Source organism: Triticum aestivum, chromosome 2D, assembly GCF_018294505.1.
Source record: "Triticum aestivum cultivar Chinese Spring chromosome 2D, IWGSC CS RefSeq v2.1, whole genome shotgun sequence".
Taxonomy (NCBI): domain Eukaryota; kingdom Viridiplantae; phylum Streptophyta; class Magnoliopsida; order Poales; family Poaceae; genus Triticum; species Triticum aestivum.
In genome coordinates this window covers 338,014,458-338,034,790 of record NC_057799.1, presented here as the reverse complement: position 1 = coordinate 338,034,790, position 20,333 = coordinate 338,014,458, and the positions used below count along the sequence as shown (strand labels likewise).

The 20,333-nt window shown below is 47.0% G+C and overlaps 1 protein-coding gene across 1 annotated transcript; it reads left to right on the top strand.

The window, feature by feature from the left end:
* The first annotated feature begins 10,405 nt into the window (after positions 1-10,405).
* On the top strand, positions 10,406-11,492 carry LOC123053043 (preprotein translocase subunit SECE1). The gene has a single exon (XM_044476422.1). The coding sequence runs from the start codon at positions 10,407-10,409 to the stop codon at positions 11,028-11,030; it is 624 nt and encodes a 207-aa protein (XP_044332357.1). The 5' UTR covers position 10,406; the 3' UTR covers positions 11,031-11,492.
* Positions 11,493-20,333: the final 8,841 nt, after the last annotated feature.

The following is a 20,333-nucleotide window of genomic DNA, read 5'->3' as shown; positions in this document are numbered from 1 at the left end:
AACGCGCATCGCTCGGCCCCGACCACCCACCGTAACCGGGAACACCCCGATATTTTCCTCGCCCTCGCTTCTACCACGGTTTTTCCGTCATGGACGGCCCAAAGAATGTCATGCAGCTGCGTCTCCGGCCCGCCCAGGACGAAAAGCCCATTTTCTGTCATGATTTTTTGTCATAGAAGTAGGACCCCACCACATCTATGATGATACAGGGTTTTGTCACAATTATCGTCATGGAAGTGTCATAAGTATGACAGAAAAAATTTCGTTTGGCCCAAAATGTCACGGATGTGTCTTTTTTTAGTGTCCATCACCGTCACCATGCCGTCGTGCTGATGAAACTCTCCCTCGACACTTTGCTAGATCAAGAGTTCGAGGGACGTCATCGAGCTGAACGTGTCCAGAACTCGGAGGTGTCGTACGTTCGGTGCTTGATCGGTCGGAACGAGAAGAAGTTCGACTACATCAACCATGTTGTCAAACGCTTTCGCTTTCGATCTATGAGGGTACGTGGACACACTCTTCCCCTCTCGTTGATATGCATCTCCTAGATAGATATTGCGTGGGCGTAGGAATTTTTTTGAAATTGCATGCTACGTTTTCCAACAGTGGTATCAGAGCCAGGTCTACGCGTAGATGATATGCACGAGTAGAACACAAAGAGTTGTGGGCGGTGATCGTCATACTGCTTACCACCAACGTCTTATTTTGATTCGGTGGTATTGTTGGATGAAGCGGCCCGGACCAACCTTACATGACCATGTTCATGAGACCAGTTCCAACGACAGACATGCAACTAGTTTTGCATAAAGGGGGCTGGCGGGTGTCTGTTTATCTAACTTTAGTTGAATCGGATTTGACTACGGCCGGTCCTTGTTGAAGGTTAAAACATCAAAATTGATAAATCACCGTTGTGGTTTTGATGCGTAGGTAAGAACGGTTCTTGCTAGAAGCCCGTAGCAGCCACGTAAAAACTTGCAACAACAAAGTAGAGGAAGTCTAACTTGTTTTTGCAGGGCATGTTGTGATGTGATATGGTCAAGACATGATGTGATATACGTTATTGTATGAGATGATCATATTTTATAAAAGTTATCGGCAACTGGCAGGAGCCTTATCGTTGTCGCTTTATTGTATGAAATGCAAACACCATGTAATTGCTTTACTTTATCACTATGCGTTAGCGATAGTGGTAGAAGTAATAGTTGGCGAGACGACCACGACGCTACGATGGAGATCAAGGTGTAAAGCCAGTGACGATGGAGATCATGACGGTGCTTTGGAGATGGAGATCAAAGGCACAAGATGATGATGGCCATATCATGTCACATATTTTGATTGCATGTGATGTTTATCTTTTATGCATCTTATTTTTCTTAGTACGGTGGTAGCATTATAAGATGATAACTAACTAAAATTTCAAGGTATAAGTGTTCTCCCTGAGTATGCACCGTTGCGACAGTTCATCGTGCTGAGACACCACGTGATGATCGGGTGTGATAAGCTCTACGTTCACATACAACGGGTGCAAGACAGTTTTGCACATGCGGAATACTCGGGTTAAACTTGACGAGCCTAGCATGTACACACATGGCCTCGAAACACTGGAGACTGAAAGGTCGAACGTGAATCATATAGTAGATATGATCAACATAGAGATGTTCACCATTGAAAACTACTCCATCTCACGTGATGATCAGACATGGTTTAGTTGATATGGATCACGTGAGGGATGTCTATCTAAGTGGGAGTTCTTAAGTAATATGATTAATAGAACTTAATTTATCATGAACTTAGTCCTGACAGTATTAGCATATCTATGTTTTAGATCAATAGCTCGCGTATAGCTCCCCTGTTTTATTTTTGATATGTTCCTAGAGAAAATTAAGTTGAAAGATGATAGTGGCATTGATGTGGTCTGGGTCCGTGATCTGAGGATTATCCTCATTGCTGCATAGAAGAATTATGTCCTTGATGCACCGCTAGGTGACAGACCTATTGCAGGAGCAGATGCAGATGTTATGAACGTCTGGCAAGCTCGGTATGATGACTACTTAATAGTTTAGTGCACCATGATTTAAGGCTTAGAACCAGGACTTCAAAAATGTTTTGAACGCCACGGAGCATATGAGATGTTCCAAGAGTTGAAATTAGTATTTCAGACTCATGCCCATGTTAAGAGGTATGAGACCTCTGACAAGTACTTTGCCTACAAGATGGAGGAGAATAGCTCAGCTAGTGAGCATGTGCTCAGAATGTCTGGGTGCTACAATCACTTGAATCAAGTGGGAGTTAATCTTCCAGCTAAGATAGTGATTGACAAAGTTCTCTAGTCACTATCACGAGGTTACTAGGACTTCGTGATGAACTAAAATATGCAAGGGATGACGAAAATGATTCCTGAGCTTTTCGCGATGCTGAAATCAACAAAGTTAGAAATCAAAAAGAGCATCAAATGTTGATGGTTAACAAGACCACTAGTTTCAAGAAAAATGGCAGAAGGGAAAGAGAGGGAACTTCAAGAAGAATGGCAAGCAAGTTGCCACTCTCTTGAAGAAGCCCAAAGCTGGACCCAACCCTGAAATTGAGTGCTTCTACTGCAAAGGGAATGATCACTGGAAGCGGAACTGCCCCAGATACTTGGCGGATAAGAAGGATGGGAAAGTGAACAAAGGTATATTTGATATACATGTTATTGATGTGTACTTTACTAGTGTTTGTAGCAACCCCTGGGTATTCGATACCGGTTCAGTTGCTAAGATTAGTAACCCAAAACGGGAGTTGCAGAATGAACAAAGACTAGTTAAGGACGAGGTGATGATGTGTGTTGGAAGTGATTCCAAGGTTGACACGATCACCATTGCACACTCCCTCTACCTTCGGGATTAGTGTTGAACCTAAATAAATGTTATTTGGTGTTTGCGTTGAGCATGAATATGATTGGATCATGTTTATTGCAATACGGATATTCATTTAAGTCAGAGAATAAAACCTTCTATGGTCATGCACCCAATGTTAATGGTTTATTGAATCTCGATGTAGTGATACACATATTCATAATACTGATGCCAAAAGATGCAAAGTTGATAATGATAGTGCAACATACTTGTGGCACTGCCGTTTAGGTCATATTGGTGTAAAGCGCATGAAGAAACTCCATGCAGACGGGCTTTTGGAATCACTTGATTATGAATCATTTGATACTTGCGAACCATGCCTCATGGGCAAGATGACTAAAACTCCGTTCTCCGAAAGAATGGAGCGAGCTAATGACTTATTGGAAATAATACATACCGATGTATGCGGTCCGATGAGTGTTGAGGCTCGCGGCGGGTATCGTTATTTTCTAACCTTCACAGATGATTTGAGCAGATATGGGTATATCTACTTAATGAAACACAAGTCTGAAACATTTGAAAAGTTCAAAGAATTTCAGAGTGAAGTGGAGAATCATCGTAATAAGAAAATAAAGTTTCTATGATCTGATCGCGGAGGCGAATACTTGAGTTACGAGTTTGGCCTTCATTTAAAACAAGGTGGAATAGTTTCACAACTCACGCCACCTGGAACACCACAACGTAATGGTGTATCCGAACGTCGTAATCGTACTTTATTAGATATGGTGTGATCTATGATGCACTATCGTTTTGGGGCTATGCATTAGAGACAGCTGCATTCATGTTAAATAGGGCATCGTCTAAATCTGTTGAGACGACACCGTATGAACTGTGGTTTGGCAAGAAACCTAAGCTGTCGTTTCTTAAACTTTGGGGTTGCGATGCTTATGTGAAAAAACTTCAACCTGATAAGCTCGAACCCAAATCGGAGAAGTGCGTCTTCATAGGATACCCAAAAGAAACTGTTGGGTACACCTTCTACCACAGATCCGAAGGCAATATCTTTTTGCTAAGAATGGATCCTTTCTAGAGAAGGAGTTTCTCTCGAAAGAAGTGAGAGGGAGGAAAGCAGAACTTGATGAGGTAATTGTACCTTCTCTAAGATTGGAAAGTAGCTCATTAGAGAAATTCGTTCCCATGATGCCTACACCAACTAGAGAGGAAGCTAATGATGATGATCATGAAACTTTAGATCAAGTTACTATAGGACCTCGTAGGTCGAACATAGCACGTTCCGCACCAGAGTGGTACGGTAACCCTGTTCTGGAAGTCATGTTACTAGACCATAGCACGTTCCGCACCAGAGTGGTACGGTAACCCTGTTCTGGAAGTCATGTTACTAGACCATGACGAACCTACGAACTATGAAGAAGCGATGATGAGCCCAGATTTCGACAGATGGCTTGAGGCCATGAAATCTGAGATAGGATCCATGTATGAGAACACAGTGTAGACTTTGGTGGACTTGCATGATGATCGACAAGCCATTAAGAATAATTGGATCTTCAAGAGGAAGACGGACGCTGATGGTAGTGTTACAATCTACAAAGCTCGACTTGTCGTAAAAGGCTTTCGACAAGTTCAAGGTGTTGACTACGATGAGATTTTCTCACTCGTAGCGATGCTTAAGTCTGTCTGAATCATGTTAGCAATTGCCACATTTTATGAAATCTGGCAAATGGATGTCAAAACTACATTCCTTAATAGATTTCTTAAAGAAGAGTTGTATTTGATGCAACCAAAAGGTTTTGTCAATCCTAACGGTGCTAACAAAGTGTGCAAGCTCTAGCGATCCATCTATGGACTGGTGCAAGCATCTCGGAGTTGGAATATGCGCTTTGATGAGGTGATCAAAGCATATGGTTTTTTACAGACTTACGGTGAAGTCTGTATTTATAAGAAAGTGAGTGGGAGATCTGTAGCATTTCTGATATTATATGTGGATGACATATTACTGATTGGAAATGATATACAATTTCTGGATAGCATAAAAGGATACTTGAATAAGAATTTTTCAGTGAAAGACCTCGGTGAAGCTGCTTACATATTGGGCATCAAGATCTATAGAGATAGATCAAGACGCTTGATAAGATTTTTCAATGAGTACATACCTTGACAAGATTTTGAAGTAGTTCAAAATGGAATAGTCAAAGAAGGAGTTTTTTCCTATGTTGCAAGGTGAGTAAGACTCAAAAGCCGACCACGACAGAAAACAGAAAGAAAATGAAAGTCATTCCCTATGCCTCAGCCATAGGTTCTATAAAGTATGCTATGCTGTGTACCACACCTATTGTGTACCTTGCCATGAGTTTGGCAAGGGGGTACGATAGTGATCCAGGAGTGGATCACTGGACAGCGGTCAAAGTTATCCTTAGTTACCTTAGAGGATTAAGGAAATATTTCTCGGTTATGGAGGTGATAAAGAGTTCATCGTAAAGAGTTACGTCGATGCAAGCTTTTACACGGATCCAGATGACTCTGAGTCTCAATCTGGATACATATTGAAAGTGGGAGCAATTAGCTAGAGTAGCTCTATGCAGAGCATTGTAGACATAGAAATTTGTAAAATACATACAGATCTGAATGTGGCAGACCCGTTGACTAAACTTCTCTCACAAGCAAAACATGATCACACCTTAGTACTCTTTGGGTGTTAATCACATAGCGATGTGAACTAGATTATTGACTCTAGTAAACCCTTTCGGTGTTGGTCACATGGTGATGTGAACTATAATCACATAAAGATGTGAACTATTGGTGTTAAATCACATGGCGATGTGAACTAGATTATTGACTCTAGTGCAAGTGGGAGACTGAAGGAAAAATGCCCTAGAGGCAATAATAAAGTTGTTATTTTATATTTCCTTAAATCATGATAAATGTTTATTATTCATGCTAGAATTGTATTAACCAGAAACTTGATACATGTGTGGATACATAGACAAAACATCGTGTCCCTAGTAAGCATCTACTAGACTAGGTCGTGAATCAAAGATGGTTAAGTTTCCTTACCATAGACATGTGTTGTCATTTGATGAACGGGATCACATCATTAGGAGAATGATGTGATGGACAAGACCCATCTGTTAGCTTAGAATATTGATCATTTAGTTTTATTGCTATTGCTTTCTTCATGTCAAATACATATTCCTTCGACTATGAGATTATGCAACTCCCGGATACCGGAGGAATACCTTGTGTGCTATCAAACGTCACAATGTAACTGGGTGATTATAAAGATGCTCTACAGGTATCTCCGAAGGTGTTTGTTGGGTTGGCATATATCGAGATTAGGATTTGTCACTCCGAGTATCGGAGAGGTATCTTTGGGCCCTCTCGGTAATGCACATCATGATAAGCCTTGCAATCAATGTGACTAATGAGTTAGTTGCGGGATGATGCATTACGAAACGAGTAAAGAGACTTGTCGGTAATGAGATTGAACTAGGTATGAAGATACCGACGATCGAATCTCGGGCAAGTAATATACCGATGACAAAGGGAATAACGTATGTTGTCAATACGATACGAGCATCTAGTTTCCGTTGTTGGTTATTGACCGGAGAGGTGTCTCGGTCATGTCTACATCACACTTAACATTCGATGACGATTTTGTATTATATGAGTTATGTGATTTGGTGACCGAATGTTGTTCGGAGTCCCGGATGAGATCACGGGCATGACGAGGAGTATCGAAATGGTTGAGAGGTCAAGATTCATATATAGGACGATAGTATTTGGACACCGGAAGTGTTCCGATGGTACCGGGTACGTATCGGGTCACCGGAAGGGGTTCCGGGCAACCCCCGGCAAGCTATATGGGCCTAATGGGCCAAGAGAGGGACAGACCAGCCCCAAAAGGGGCTGGTGCGCCCCCTATAGGCCGAATAGGAGGAGAAGGAGAGGAAGGGAAGGGAGAAGGAAAGAGGAGGATTCGACCTCCCCCTTTCCTTCCCCTCCCCCTCTCTTTCCTTCCCCCTCCGATGGATATGGAAGGGGGGAGGCCGACTTGGAGGAGGCGCCCAAGTGGGATTACTCCTACTTGGGGCGCCCCTTGCAGCCCCTCTCCCCCTCGCAACTATATATATGGGGGGGGGCACCGCTAGAACACACAACATTGATTCCTAGCCGTGTGCGGCGCCCCCCTCCGCAGTTTACACCTCCAGTCATATTGTCGTAGTGCTTAGGCGAAGCCCCTGCGCGGATCACTTCACCATCACCGTCACCACGCCATCGTGCTGACGAAACTCTCCCTCGACACTTTGATGGATCAAGAGTTCGAGGGACGTCATCGAGCTGAACGTGTGCAGAACTCGGAGGTGTCGTACGTTCGGTGCTTGGCCGGTAAGTTCAACTACATAAATCGCGTTGTCAAACGCTTCCGCTTTCGGTCTACGAGGGTACGTGTACACACTCTTCCCCTCTCATTGCTATGCATCTCCTAGATAGATGATCTTGCGTGAGCGTAGGATTTTTTTTAAATTGCATGCTACGTTTCCCAACAGATCTATCCATGGAGATGCATAGCAACAAGGGGGAGAGTGTGTCTACGTACCCTCGTAGACCGTAAGAGGAAGCATTTCACAACGCGGTTGATGTAGTCGAACTTTCTTCGCGATCCAACCGATCTAGTGCCGAACGCATGACACCTCCGTGTTCTGCACACGTTTAGCTCGGTGACGTCCTCCGCCTTCTTGATCCAGCAAGGCGGCGAGGTAGTAGATAAGTTTCGGCAGCACGACGGCGTGGTGACAGTGATGGTGAAGTGATCTCTGCAGGGCTTCGCCTAAGCACTACGAAAATATGATCGGGGGTGTAAACGATGGAGGGGGGCGCCGCACACGGCTAGGCAATTGTCTGTTGTGTGCTAGGCGCCCCCCTCCCACATATATATAGGTGGGAGGGAGGGAGGAGCAGCCAAAAGAGGCGCCCAAGTAGGAGGAATCCTACTTGGGGTCCCTCCCAAAGCCGCGCCCCCTCTTTTCTTATTTGGAGTGCGGGGAAAGGCAGGGGAGGGTGGCGCCCCCCCTTTCCTTTCTCCCATGAGAGGGAAAGGCAGGAGGGGCTAGCCCTCCCCCTTTTCCTTCGCTAGGGCTGACCAAACAAGGGAGGGGGCGCACCAGCCCCCTTGTGGGCTGGTATGTCCCCTCCTTTGGCCCATAACTTGTCGAGGGGGGGGGGGGTACCCGGAACCCCTTCCGGTGACCCGATTCCTTCCCGGTACGTCCCGAAACACTTCCGGTGTCCAAATAACATCGTCCTATATATCAATCTTTACCTCTCGACCATTTTGAGACTCACCGTCATGTTCGTGATCTCATCCGGGACTCCGAACAACATTCGGTCACCAAAACAAATAACTCATATAAAACTATATGGTCAACGAACGTTAAGCGTGCGGACCCTATGTGATCCCGTTATCAAATGGCAACTCATGTCTATGGTTAGGAAACCTTAACCCTCTTTGATCAACGAGCTAGTCTAGTAGAGGCTCACTAGGGACACAATATGTGTTTATGTATCCACACATGTATTTAAGTTTCCGGTCAATACAATTCTAGCATGAATAATAAACCTTTATCATGATTAAAGAAATATAATAATAACCATTTTATTATTGCCTCTAGGGCATATTTCCTTCACTACCCACCTAGACTGGCCTTTGAATCAGACACCGCTTTGTCCAGTGAATAACCATGAGTGGTTCATGTGAGTGACAACTCTTCCCACATTGCCTTAGTTGCAATATCCTCCACGCAATCCTCCATGAGATTCTCCAACCAAGTAGGTACGGCAACAAACATTTCGAATACATGTGTCTGATGCACATGCCGAGAGAGTGCATCCGATGCGGTATTTGTAGTGCCACACTTGTACTGGATCTTATAATTCAGTCTCATCAATTTGATGAATGCCTCGTGTTGGATTCCCGTATGCAATGATTGGTTAGTAAGTGCAATAGAGCTTAGTTACGATCACAAATTATGATGTTGAAGGTATGGTCATCATTTATCGACAACCAGAAGAATAACAAGACACTCCTTTTCGTATTTGATGAATGCTTGATTCTTCTTGGCACATAACGCTTTCTCAAGTACGTTAGAGGGTGACCTTGTTGCGTCAACACCGCCCTACCACTTCACTGCATGCATCTATTTCCAAAATAAAGGGTTGAGAAAAATTGGGCACTGCTAAGACTAGCGTGCCGTCCATGACTCGGGGCTGGTCTTGAAGGCGACTACCACACCTTTACATATGTCTCCAGAGCACACCAAAATCAAGGACACTTCTGGAGAAACCCTAACAGCATAGGAGTCCAAGCTCCAAGAGTGACAAGGTCATGATGTAGAAATAGTTGGGAAAACACAGGTCGCTTTGGTAAGAATGTAGATCAAGTGAACATCCTCCAATCGCCAAATGAGTGTTTGGATGAAGGGGGGGTGGAGATCCCAACCTTGGAAAAGATTTTAGAGGAAGGAAGAAGGAGGGGGGTTATACCCCCAAGCCCAAATGACCATTGCCCGACAGGCAACTCCAGGCACCCGGACAAAAGGGATCCGGACACCCAGACCGAACAACGAGTCGACAACAAGGAGCACTAGGCACCCAGACCAACCAGAGGGGAAAACCCCTACTTCGGGCACCCATGGTTCAGGACCACGGGCACCTATACCATGATGAGGTGGGTGGTTGCTCTGTGATGACTCCGGGCACCCGGACTTCCTGTCTTGTCAATTTTTGCATGGTAAAAACCATTCCATTTGGTGGCATATTTGGGAGAATAGAGTGTACATGGATGGAATGAGTTTACCAACTCTCTCAACATAGCGACTTTCTCAGTGACTCAAATTAAACCAAAAAATTTATGAGCCAATGAAAAGCACAGTCTTTTCTTCTTTTTATATAGGGCGTCAGTGATGTCTTGTAGACACACATGAGAGTTTCAATGTCCCGAGATTATACCTGGCCATGGAAAACCTGACCCGGTCGACCCTACCCGAACCGGGCCGGTCTTGCCCATGGGCCAAGCCTGGGCCTAACTTTTGAGCCCAAAGGCTGGGGCGGGCCGGGGTTGGGCTTAGCATATCTGCGTTTTAAGGAAGAGGCCTGACCCGAGGCCCGAGGCCTGATGGGCTTTGCCATTGATGGGCCGTGCCTGGGCCTAAAATCCAGGCCCGAAGGCTGGGCCTAGGCCTAGGTTTTCTGCCGCGGGCTTTTTAGGCCCGGCCCGGCCTGACTTACGGCCAGGTATACCTGAGATACACTTAACAACTGACATTAAATCTCCCTAATCCTATTGTCAACAACACAAAAGCAATAGTTGAGTGATATCCACTTTCAATCTTCTCCTTTTTGATGAACTGATGATAAATACACAAAATTATAGTTTTTTTTAATATAAAGATTCATATTGGAATTTCTAAATTTGAGGAAAGGAGTCGAGTTTCACGGCGCTGGCTTCTGTTGCCCCTGGACTGCGCCCAAACGTCCGATTTATATCAGACGGTTCCTATGGGCGCGTGGCTCGGCAGGGGATTCGATCCATTCCCTTTGTGTCTTATCTCCGGCGCAAAGAAGCCTCCAGCTCCGGCCGCTGAGCCAACCAAAACGGAAGCCATGGCGACCACGTCGACCACCCCGTTCCACCGTCTCCTCGCCCCGGCCCGGTCGAACCCCGCCGCGCGCCTCTCCCTCTACACCCGCGGCCCTCCCACGCTCTCCTTCTCCCGCTCCATCTCCGTCCGCCGACGTCTTGCTGCCGCATCCAAGGACACCGCCAGCGACAAGGGGCAAGAACAAGAATCGTCCACGGCAGCGGGCGGAGCCGCGGAGCCGGCAGAGGAGGAAACACCTCCTGGTGAAAAGTCCTCAGATGAAGTGGCGACGGAGCTTAAGGAGGTGATGCGTGCGCGTAAGGAGGCGGAGGTCGCCGCAGGCGGCGGTGGGTGGTGGGCCGGGGTGGCGCAGGAGATGACGGAGATCGAGTGGCCGGCGCCGGGGAAGGTTCTGGGCACCACGGGGGTCGTCCTCGGGATCATCGCGGGATCCACGGTCGCGCTGCTCTCCGTGAACGCGTTCCTCGCCGAGCTCTCCGACCGTGTCTTCGCTGGCCGGGGTCTTCAGGATTTCTTCTAAGGGTGAAGCGGCATCAATTTGTCTCCGTTTATATTTCGAGAATTCAGATAGGCGTATTGCAAGGTTGATAGATTGAAAATGGCTGTGTTGCTGCAAGAGAAATATGATATGCTGTTCCGCAGACAATTGCATTGTGCTAACCTGTGCGTGCGATTCGGTCTTCGGGAAAGAGTTTTGGCTGGCATTTCTGTGTTAACTACTCTTACTCCGAGAAGAGAAACCTAGCTGAGTTTCTATGTGGGTAACACAAAGTAAAGCTGGTTAATTTACTCGGAAAAACTGATAAACTTACTTGCACTTGGCAATACTTTCTATTTAGTGTAGTGATTTGCTAAAGCTACATTTCTCATCCACAAAACATTTAGCTTAAGTTGTAACCTCAGGGAACACCCTAATCTATCTTGTGAACCCAAGTGTATGGCCATTCTTATCTACAACCTCATTCCCGAGCAGTGACATTCACAGGCAGATGATGCAATTCTTCATGACATACATGTATATTGGGTATTGAATTTCGGTGTTGGTTCCAGATCATTCATATTCCTTGGGTTGTCAGCATATATGGTTTGGAAGATAGGATCGCCTCTCCCGACCATGGTTTATCTGCATGGCTTGGTATGGATTGCTCCCTGCTCTTTTTCTATGATCATGACATACATGTATATTGGGTATTAGATTTGGGTGTTATTCCTGTATGTTTTGGTATGTTATAGGTTCAGCTATTGGTCGTGACATGGACAAATTATTTGTCATCGATATGCAAGCATTTCATAGCAAGAATTGTGCTAACAACAGTTACACTTTCTGAAGTTCTCTGGAATGGCATGTCTGCAATGCAGCGTGCTTCAAGATTGCAACCAAACGCCACTGCAGAATGACGCATTGACGCTACTCCGAGCTTGGTTGAAAGTTGAAACGTACTACCTGTAAGCTAATACTTTTAAACGTAGTGATCTAAAACGTCTTATATTAATTTACAGAGGGAGTAATTGCTATGGCTATACATACGATGCTTTTTTTGTCCGGCCTGCTGCATTTTGCTTCTGGGTGTGAATGATTCGATCTTCAGTGGCGTACAGAAATCGTATGTGTGGTGTTGTACGTGTGGCATCCTTCTGAAACTTGGGACTTGCAAACTTGGCAAGAAAAACAGTCCATGATCCGCGGGAACTTTTACCGTTTCCTGCAGGAAATGACCATTTAATATGAGCTTTATAATTGCCGCAGATCAAATATTCTCTAAAACAAAGTCATAGTATGACTTTTGTGATGTTTCCACTCCATGGTCTTACTTCTATCTTTTGCTGCTACACTGTTATGTGCCTCTTTCCTTTTTCGTTGTTGTCTAAACAAACCTAATGGAAGGCCTCAAAAGGATACCAGAGACCAGCCTCCCGACCCCCGCGTCGTCCCCAGGCGACTCGGGGGATCCCTTCTCGCCGGCCGGTGCCGCACCCCTCTCCTCCCCCCTCACCGCCGCCGGAAGATGTGGCCGGGCTAAGCCCGCGGTGCGGACGGCGGCGGCGGGGCGTTCGCTGCGCGGCGACGAGGTTCCTTGGTGGTGGGAGGCGCTCTTTCCCCCGGCTCGGCGGCGCAGCCGCGGCGGCTTCCCATGTGCAGCGTCGGTGGCTCCCTGCGTGGATCTCGCGCTAGCGCTTCCGGATCCGGCCGGCGCAGGTGAGGAGGGGTGGCGGCTTTGGCGGCCCGGCGGCTTCGGCGGCCCTGCGACCGTGGCGTCTCGGTGGTTGGCTTCTCCGCGGACGCCCCTTTGTGTTGCGGCGGCGGCTCCCAGTGTGCAGCGACGGCGGATCCCAGCGCGGATCTCGTGCTTCTGGACTCGGCCAGCGCGGGTGCGGAGGGGTGGCGGCCCTCGTGCCCCTGCTCGTGGGCGGTGTACTCGTGTGCGTGGTGGCTGCGTGCTGGATGCGGTCCCTTTGGCTGCCTGAGGTGGGGGAATGTGGATCTGGCAGGCGGCCAGATCTGGCTTGCCGATGCTGCTCTGGCTGCCGGTGAGGAGTGGGTTGTGGTGGCTCTCCGATGTTGCTGGCGCGACGTCTTCGCAGAGGTGGGCGGGCCAGCGTGGGGGTGCCGGTGGTGACGGGTGCTCCGGGCGAAAGTTTTGCCAGGTTCCGGCCGGCGGCGTCGTTTCACCTCCTTGGAGGCGCCGTCGTGGAGCCTCGTGTCCGCCACCCTCGGACCTTGCTCTAGGGGTGAAAGCCTAAGGCCCAGCCGGGTCGGGCGACGGCGTCATCACCGTCGCTTCCCTCTTGGGGGCGTCACCTTGAAGAGCATTGGTTCCCATTTGCACGCTTCATGGGCTGGACACTCGCGACATTGCGGTCGGCTGCTGCCCGTCCGGTGATGTGGATGTTAGCGCGGCTTCTTGTGTGGTAACGATGGCAGTTTCGAGCAGAGCAGGCTTGCAGATGGGTCTTGGTAGTTGGTCTCTTCCGACGTGTTCGAGGGGTTGCCATGCCCCGCTTTGTCTTCCTGAAGTCGGAGATGCTGAGGAGGGGCCCTTGCGGCGACGATGACATGAGACGGGTGGTTAGCTCTGGCGCTGGCTCGGCGCTAGCCCAACGCTTTTCCCCTGGGATGCTTGTCGATAGAGTCAGAGTTGTCTGGTCGTCGGTGCGTGTGGCTGACTATTGGGCATCGGCCGGCGCAGACCTCGATGCTTGTTTGCGGTGAGGGCTTCTTCGGTGGTCGTCGATGGTGGAGTTGGAGTCGCCCTCGCGGAGGTGTGATGACGATGACGTCTGGCTGCAACCTCGATGACGCTTTTCTCCTCGGCCGCGTGTGTACGTTCTTGTGTGGGTTGCCAGGCCCCCCTGTGTGGGCATGTTGTAATGGTTTTTGCCCGATTTTCCGTTAATTAACCGGGCAACTCTCTTCTTCTTTACTAATGAGATGAGGCAAAACTTTTGCCTCTGTTTATAAAAAACAACTAATTATAGGAAAACCCCGTGAAACAATTGTAGACAATTCGGCAAAAAATTGATCATTTTGAACAGAAGCTGTAAAATAGTTCAAACGTTTTTATGGTAGGACGGTCTGGAGGAGGTTGTATGAAAGATAGAAATACCGGAGCTTTTACTCTTTACTACAAATCTTTTGTGAAGAAGTTTCGTGTCGGAGAGGTTTTGATAAACTCAATATATTTTTCACTGAAGTTTTTGTGTTCCAGGTACTTTTAGATGCAACCAACACTTGCAATTTTTTAACTTTTGAAAAAGTCAATGAGAACCATGGGTTACTTCTGTGATTTCGTTTCAGAATTATTTGCCTAGGAGAAAAATCTCCAAAGTCAGCATAAGTAAAATGTTTGAATTTCAGTATCCACTAGTTTTTATAAAAAAGGTTTTCGCCTTGCTTTATATATAAAACAAATTGTCAGAGCCACAAAGTCCACATAAGACACAACATACAGGTCCACACACACGAAACACCAAGTGCACAAATGTTCAGCTGAGGGCATAACTCAACAAGCCTTAAAAATAAAAGACGACAAAAGGCCTCGCAGACGTAGAAGGGCCACCAAGGCTAATCCAGCTCTGGAGGTGGTGGCGGGAGCGATGGAGACAAGCGAGGAGCAATCGCACGCAGATCTGTAAAGATGGAGGAGATGGCGTCTCGGTCCGGGGTGTGGCTAAGTGGCCACCAAAGCTGCAAGTAATCACACATTTTAAAGATCGCGCCAGTGGCCCGTCGGAGAGGTACACGCTGGATGACTAGACGGTTGCGAACAGTCCAAAGGGTCCACACGAGTACACCGATGCAAAGCCACCTAATGTGGCGAGCCTGCGGAGGTGAGGCCTGAAGGTCGTCGAAGAGGTCGGGAAAGTTGGAGTTGCACCAACGACCTCCCGAAAAGCAACTCCAAAGGAATTATGCCGACACACAAGAGAAGAAGATATGGTTCGAGTCTTCTACCGTCCCACAAAGGGGGCACAAGCCGTCACCAGGACCATTCTGTTTAAGCACCTCCACGCCAGACGAGATGTGGCCCCGGATCCATTGCCATAGGAAAATTCGGATCTTCAGGGGGAGCCTAATGTCCCACACCTGGGCAAAGGGGGACGTGGCGGGCGTAGGTAGGATGGCCTGGTAGAGAGATTTAGTGGAGAACCTCCCAGACGGTTCCAGGCGCCATGAAATCTGGTCGGGCGGGCTATCCACCTCCGGAATGTGTAGCGCAATGAATCCAAGAGGTCGCACCATTCCACCGACTCCGGTGGTCCAAATGGTCTACGAAATGCCAGACGCCCGAAGTCAATAAGGGCCACCTGGACGGACACATTCGGAACCACCGCTATGCAGAACAACCCAGGGAATCTAGCCACAAAGGGGATATCCCCTGCCCACTGATCGAACCAGAACAAGGTCGATGCGCCCGACCCGACCGCAATAGAGGTCCCGATGCGGAGGACCGGAAGGAGCTGAATAACGGACTGCTAGAATTGAGAGCCGCCATATTGTTGGCAGAAGGCTAGTGGCCGACCGCGGAGGTACTTATTCCGGATAATGTCAAGCCAGAGGCTCCCCTCCCCATTTGCGATCCGCCACAACCAACGAGTCAGGAGGGCGATGTTCATGCGTTTAGACAACATGATCCCAAGCCTGCCCTGTTCGCGGGGTTTGCAAATGTCAGGCTAGCTCACCCATATGATACTTCTGCTTATCACCTTCCCCGGCCCAGTAGAATCGGGCCTGGTACTTAACGATCTCGTGATGGAGGGTCGCATGGAGGCTATAGAAGCTCATGATGAATAGGAGTAGGTTGGAAAGGGAGGAATTATGAGGATTGTCCGAGCAGCCTTAGAAAGCCATCGCCCCTGCCAGGGCTTGATGCGCCGAGGAAGTTTGTCCACCGTGGGCGGGAGGTCCGCGACGGAGAGGCGCGAGTCACTAATGGGGATCCTCGGATAGGTTGTGGGGAAGGATCTCAATTGGCAGTTAAGGCGGTCGGCAATGGCCTGAGATTCGGTGGGCGAGTATCCCATTACCATCAGTGCGCTCTTGTCGAAGTTGATCTTGAGGCCCGGCATCTGTTGGAAACATAGTAGGAGGAAATTAAGGTTCGCGATGTCCTCCGGGCCGTCAGACATCATGATAATGGTGTCATTGGCGTACTGCAGCATAGAAACTCCCCCCGAGCCAACAAGATGGGGGACAACGTCGTGGATGTGTCCTGCGACCTTGGCTCTGTCGAGGATCGTAGCAAGGGCGTCAACCACCATGTTGAACAAAAAGGGGGACAAGGGGTCGCCCTGTCTTGATGGCTCGTGTCCACGTCAGTATTTCCCCGAAGAGGAAGGGATGATGCAGCACAGCTGCGGTAGGTATTTTCCTCATTTATGAAACCAAGGTTATCGAACCAGTAGGAGAACCAAGCAACACTATGTAAACGGTACCTGCATGAAGGAAATATGCCCTAGAGGCAATAATAAAGTTGTTATTTTATATTTCTTTATTCATGATAAAGGTTTATTATTCATGCTGGAATGGTATTGATCGGAAACTTAAATACATGTGTGAATACATAAACAAATACCGTGTCCCTAGTAAGCCTCTACTAGACTAGCTCGTTGATCAAATATGGTTAAGGTTTCCTAACCATGGACATGTGTTGTCATTTTATAACGGGATCACGTCATTAGGAGAATGATGTGATGGACAAGACCCACCCGTTAGCCTAGCATAATGATATATCAGTTTATTGCTATTGCTTTCTTCATGTCAAATACTTATTCCTTTGACTATGAGATTATGCAACTCCCGGATACCGGATGAATGCCTTGAGTGCTATCAAATGTCACAACGTAACTAGGTGATTATAAAGATGCTCTACAGGTATCTCCGAAAGTGTTTGTTCAGTTGGCATAGATCGAGATTAGGATTTGTCACTCCGAGTATCGGAGAGGTATCTCTGGGCCCTCTCGGCAATACACATCATAATCTTGCAAGCAAACAACTAAGGAGTTAGTCATGAGGTGATGTATTAAGGAACGAGTAAAGAGACTTGCCAGTAAAGAGATTGAACTAGGTATGAAGATACCGACGATCGAATCTCAGGCAAGTAACATACCCATGGACAAAGGGAATTACGTATGTTGTCATAACGGTTCGACCGATAAAGATCTTCGTAGAATATGTAGGAGCCAATATGGGCATCCAGGTTCCGCTATTGGTTATAGACAGGAGAGGTGTCTCGGTCATGTCTACATAGTTCTCAAACCCGTAGGGTCCGCACGCTTAACGTTTAATGGCAATATAGTATTATATGAGTTATGTGATTTGGTGACCAATGTTGTTCAGAGTCCTGGATGAGATCACGGACATGAAGAGGAGACTCGAACTGGTTGAGAGGTAAAGATTGATATATAGGACGATGGTATTTGGACACCGGAAGTGTTTCAGAGGGTACCGGGTATCGGGTCACGGGAAAGGAGTTTGGGCACCCCGACAAAGATATGGGCCTAATGGGCCAAAGGGGGAACAGACCAGCCCCTGGTGCGCCCCTTCTTTGGACAGCAGGCCCTAAGGGAAGGAAAGGGGGGAGGGCTAGCCCCTCCTGCCTCTCCCTCTCATGGGAGAAAGGAAAGGGGGCGCCACCCTCCCCGGCCTTTTCCCCATGCCTATATAAGGCAGGGGGCGCGGCTTGGGAGGGACTCCAAGTAGGATTCCTCCTACTTGGGTGCCTCCTTTGGCTGCTCCTCCCTCCCTCCCACCTATATATATGTGGGGAGAGGGCGCCACACAAGGACACACAATTGCCTAGCCGTGTGCGGCGCCCCCCTCCACCGTTTACACCCCGGTCATATTTTCGTAGTGCTTAGGCGAAGCCCTGCGGATATCACTTCACCATCACCGTCACCATGCCGTCGTGCTAACAGAACTCGTCTACTACCTTGACGTCTTGCTGGATCAAGAAGGTGAGGGACGTCACCAAGCTGAACGTGTGCAGAACGTAGAGGTGTCGTAGCCTCATTATTTATGAGCTTAGAAAGGACAGAGGGGCTATCCAAAGCATTTAAACCCGGGAGAAAGCCCTTGGCCCTTTTAGAGTCGGCCATAGCGATAGAAAGGTGAACTTAAGTAAAGACGAGGGCAGCGAGAGGAAAGGCAAATCTTTTCAAAAACCGTTTTAGACGTGGGGGAGAGGAAAACGAGAGGCGAATGGTGAATAATGTAATGTAAGAGATGAGAGTTTATGATGGGTACTTGGTATGGCTTGACTTGGCGTAGATCTCCCCGGCAACGGCGCCAGAAATTCTTCCCCCTACTTCTTGAACTTTCATTGACTTTTCCCTTGAAGAGGAAAGGGTGATGCAGCAAAGTAGAGATAAGTATTTCCCTCAGTTTGAGAACCAAGGTATCAATCCAGTAGGAGACAATGCACAAGTCACCGAATACCTGCACAAACAATCAAACAACTTGCACCCAACGCAATACAGGGGTTGTCAATCCCTTCACGGTTACTTGCAAAGGTGAGATCTGATAGAGATAGATCAACAGTAAAGTAAATATTTTTGGTATTTTTGGTTTATAGATTGGAAAGTAAAAGATTGCAAAATAGTAGATCAGAAACTAATATGATGGAAAGTAGACCCGGGGCCATAGGTTTCACTAGAGGCTTCTCTCAAGATAGTAAATAATACAGTGGGTGAAAAAATTACTGCCGAGCAATTGATAGAAAAGCGCAAAGTTATGACGATATCTAAGGCAATGATCATGAATATAGGCATCATGTCCGTGTCAAGTAGACCGAAATGATTCTGCATCTACTACTCTTACTCCACACATCGACCGCTATCCAGCATGCATCTAGAGTATTAAGTTCATAAAGAACGGAGTAACGCATTTAGCAAGATGACATGATGTAGAGGAATTAACTCAAGCAATATGATGAAAACCCCATCTTTTTGTCCTCGATGGCAACAATACAATACGTGCCTTGCTGCCCCTACTGTCACTGCGAAAGGACACCACAAGATTGAACCCAGAGCTAAGCACTTCTCCCATTGCAAGAAAAACCAATCTAGTTGGCCAAACCAAACCGATAGTTCGAAGAGAATTACAAAGATATCAAATCATGCATATAATAATTCAGAGAAGATTCAAATAATATTCATAGATAAGTTGATCACAAATCCACAATTCATCGGACCTCTGAAAACACACTGCAAAAAGTATTACATCGAATAGATTTCCAAGAACATCGAGGAGAACATGGTATTGAGAATCAAAGAGAGAGAAGAAGCCATCTAGCTGAAGGAAATATGCCCTAGAGGCAATAATAAAGTTGTTATTTATATTTCCTTATATCATGATAAATTTTTATTGTTCATGCTAGAATTGTATTAACCGGAAACTTAGTACATGTGTGAATACATAGACAAACAGAGTGTCCCTAGTATGCCTCAACTAGACTAGCTCGTTAATCAAAGACGGTTAAGTTTCCTGACCATAGACATGTGTTGTCATTTGATGAACGGGATCACATCATTAGAGAATGATGTGATGGACAAGACCCATCCCTTAGCTTAGCACAAATGATCGTTTAGTTTTATTGCTATTGCTTTCATCATGACTTATACATGTTCCTCTGACTATGAGATTATGCAACTCCCGAATACAGGAGGAACACCTTGTGTGCTATCAAACGTCACAACGTAGATGGGTGATTATAAAGATGCTCTACATGTGTCTCCGATGGTGTTTGTTGAGTTGGCATAGATCGAGATTAGGATTTGTCACTCCGTGTTTCGGAGAGGTATCTCTGGGCCCTCTCGGTAATGCTCATCACTATAAGCCTTGCAAGCAATGTGACTAATGAGTTAGTTGCAGGATGATGCATTACGAAACGAGTAAAGAGACTTGCCGGTAACGAGATTGAACTAGGTATGATGATACCGACGATCGAATCTCGGGCAAGTAACATACCAATGACAAAGGGAACAACGTATGCTGTTATGCGGTTTGACCAATAAAGATCTTCGTAGAATATGTAGGAGCTAATATGAGCATCCAGGTTCCACTATTGGTTATTGACCGGAGATGTGTCTTGGTCATGTCTACATAGTTCTCGAACCCGTAGGGTCCGCACGCTTAACGTTCGATGACGATTTATATTATGAGTTATATGTGATTTGATGACCGAAGTTTGTTCGGAGTCACGGATGATATCACGGACATGACGAGGAATCTCGAAATGGTCGAGACATAAAGATTGATATATTGAACGATGTTATTCAGACACCGGATGGGTTCCGGGAGGTACCGGATAAATATCGGAGTCCT

What these genes read in the sequence shown, in the direction of transcription:
- LOC123053043 (XM_044476422.1), top strand. Translation starts at nt 10,407, where the DNA reads ATGGGCGCGTGGCTCGGCAGGGGATTCGATCCATTCCCTTTGTGTCTT.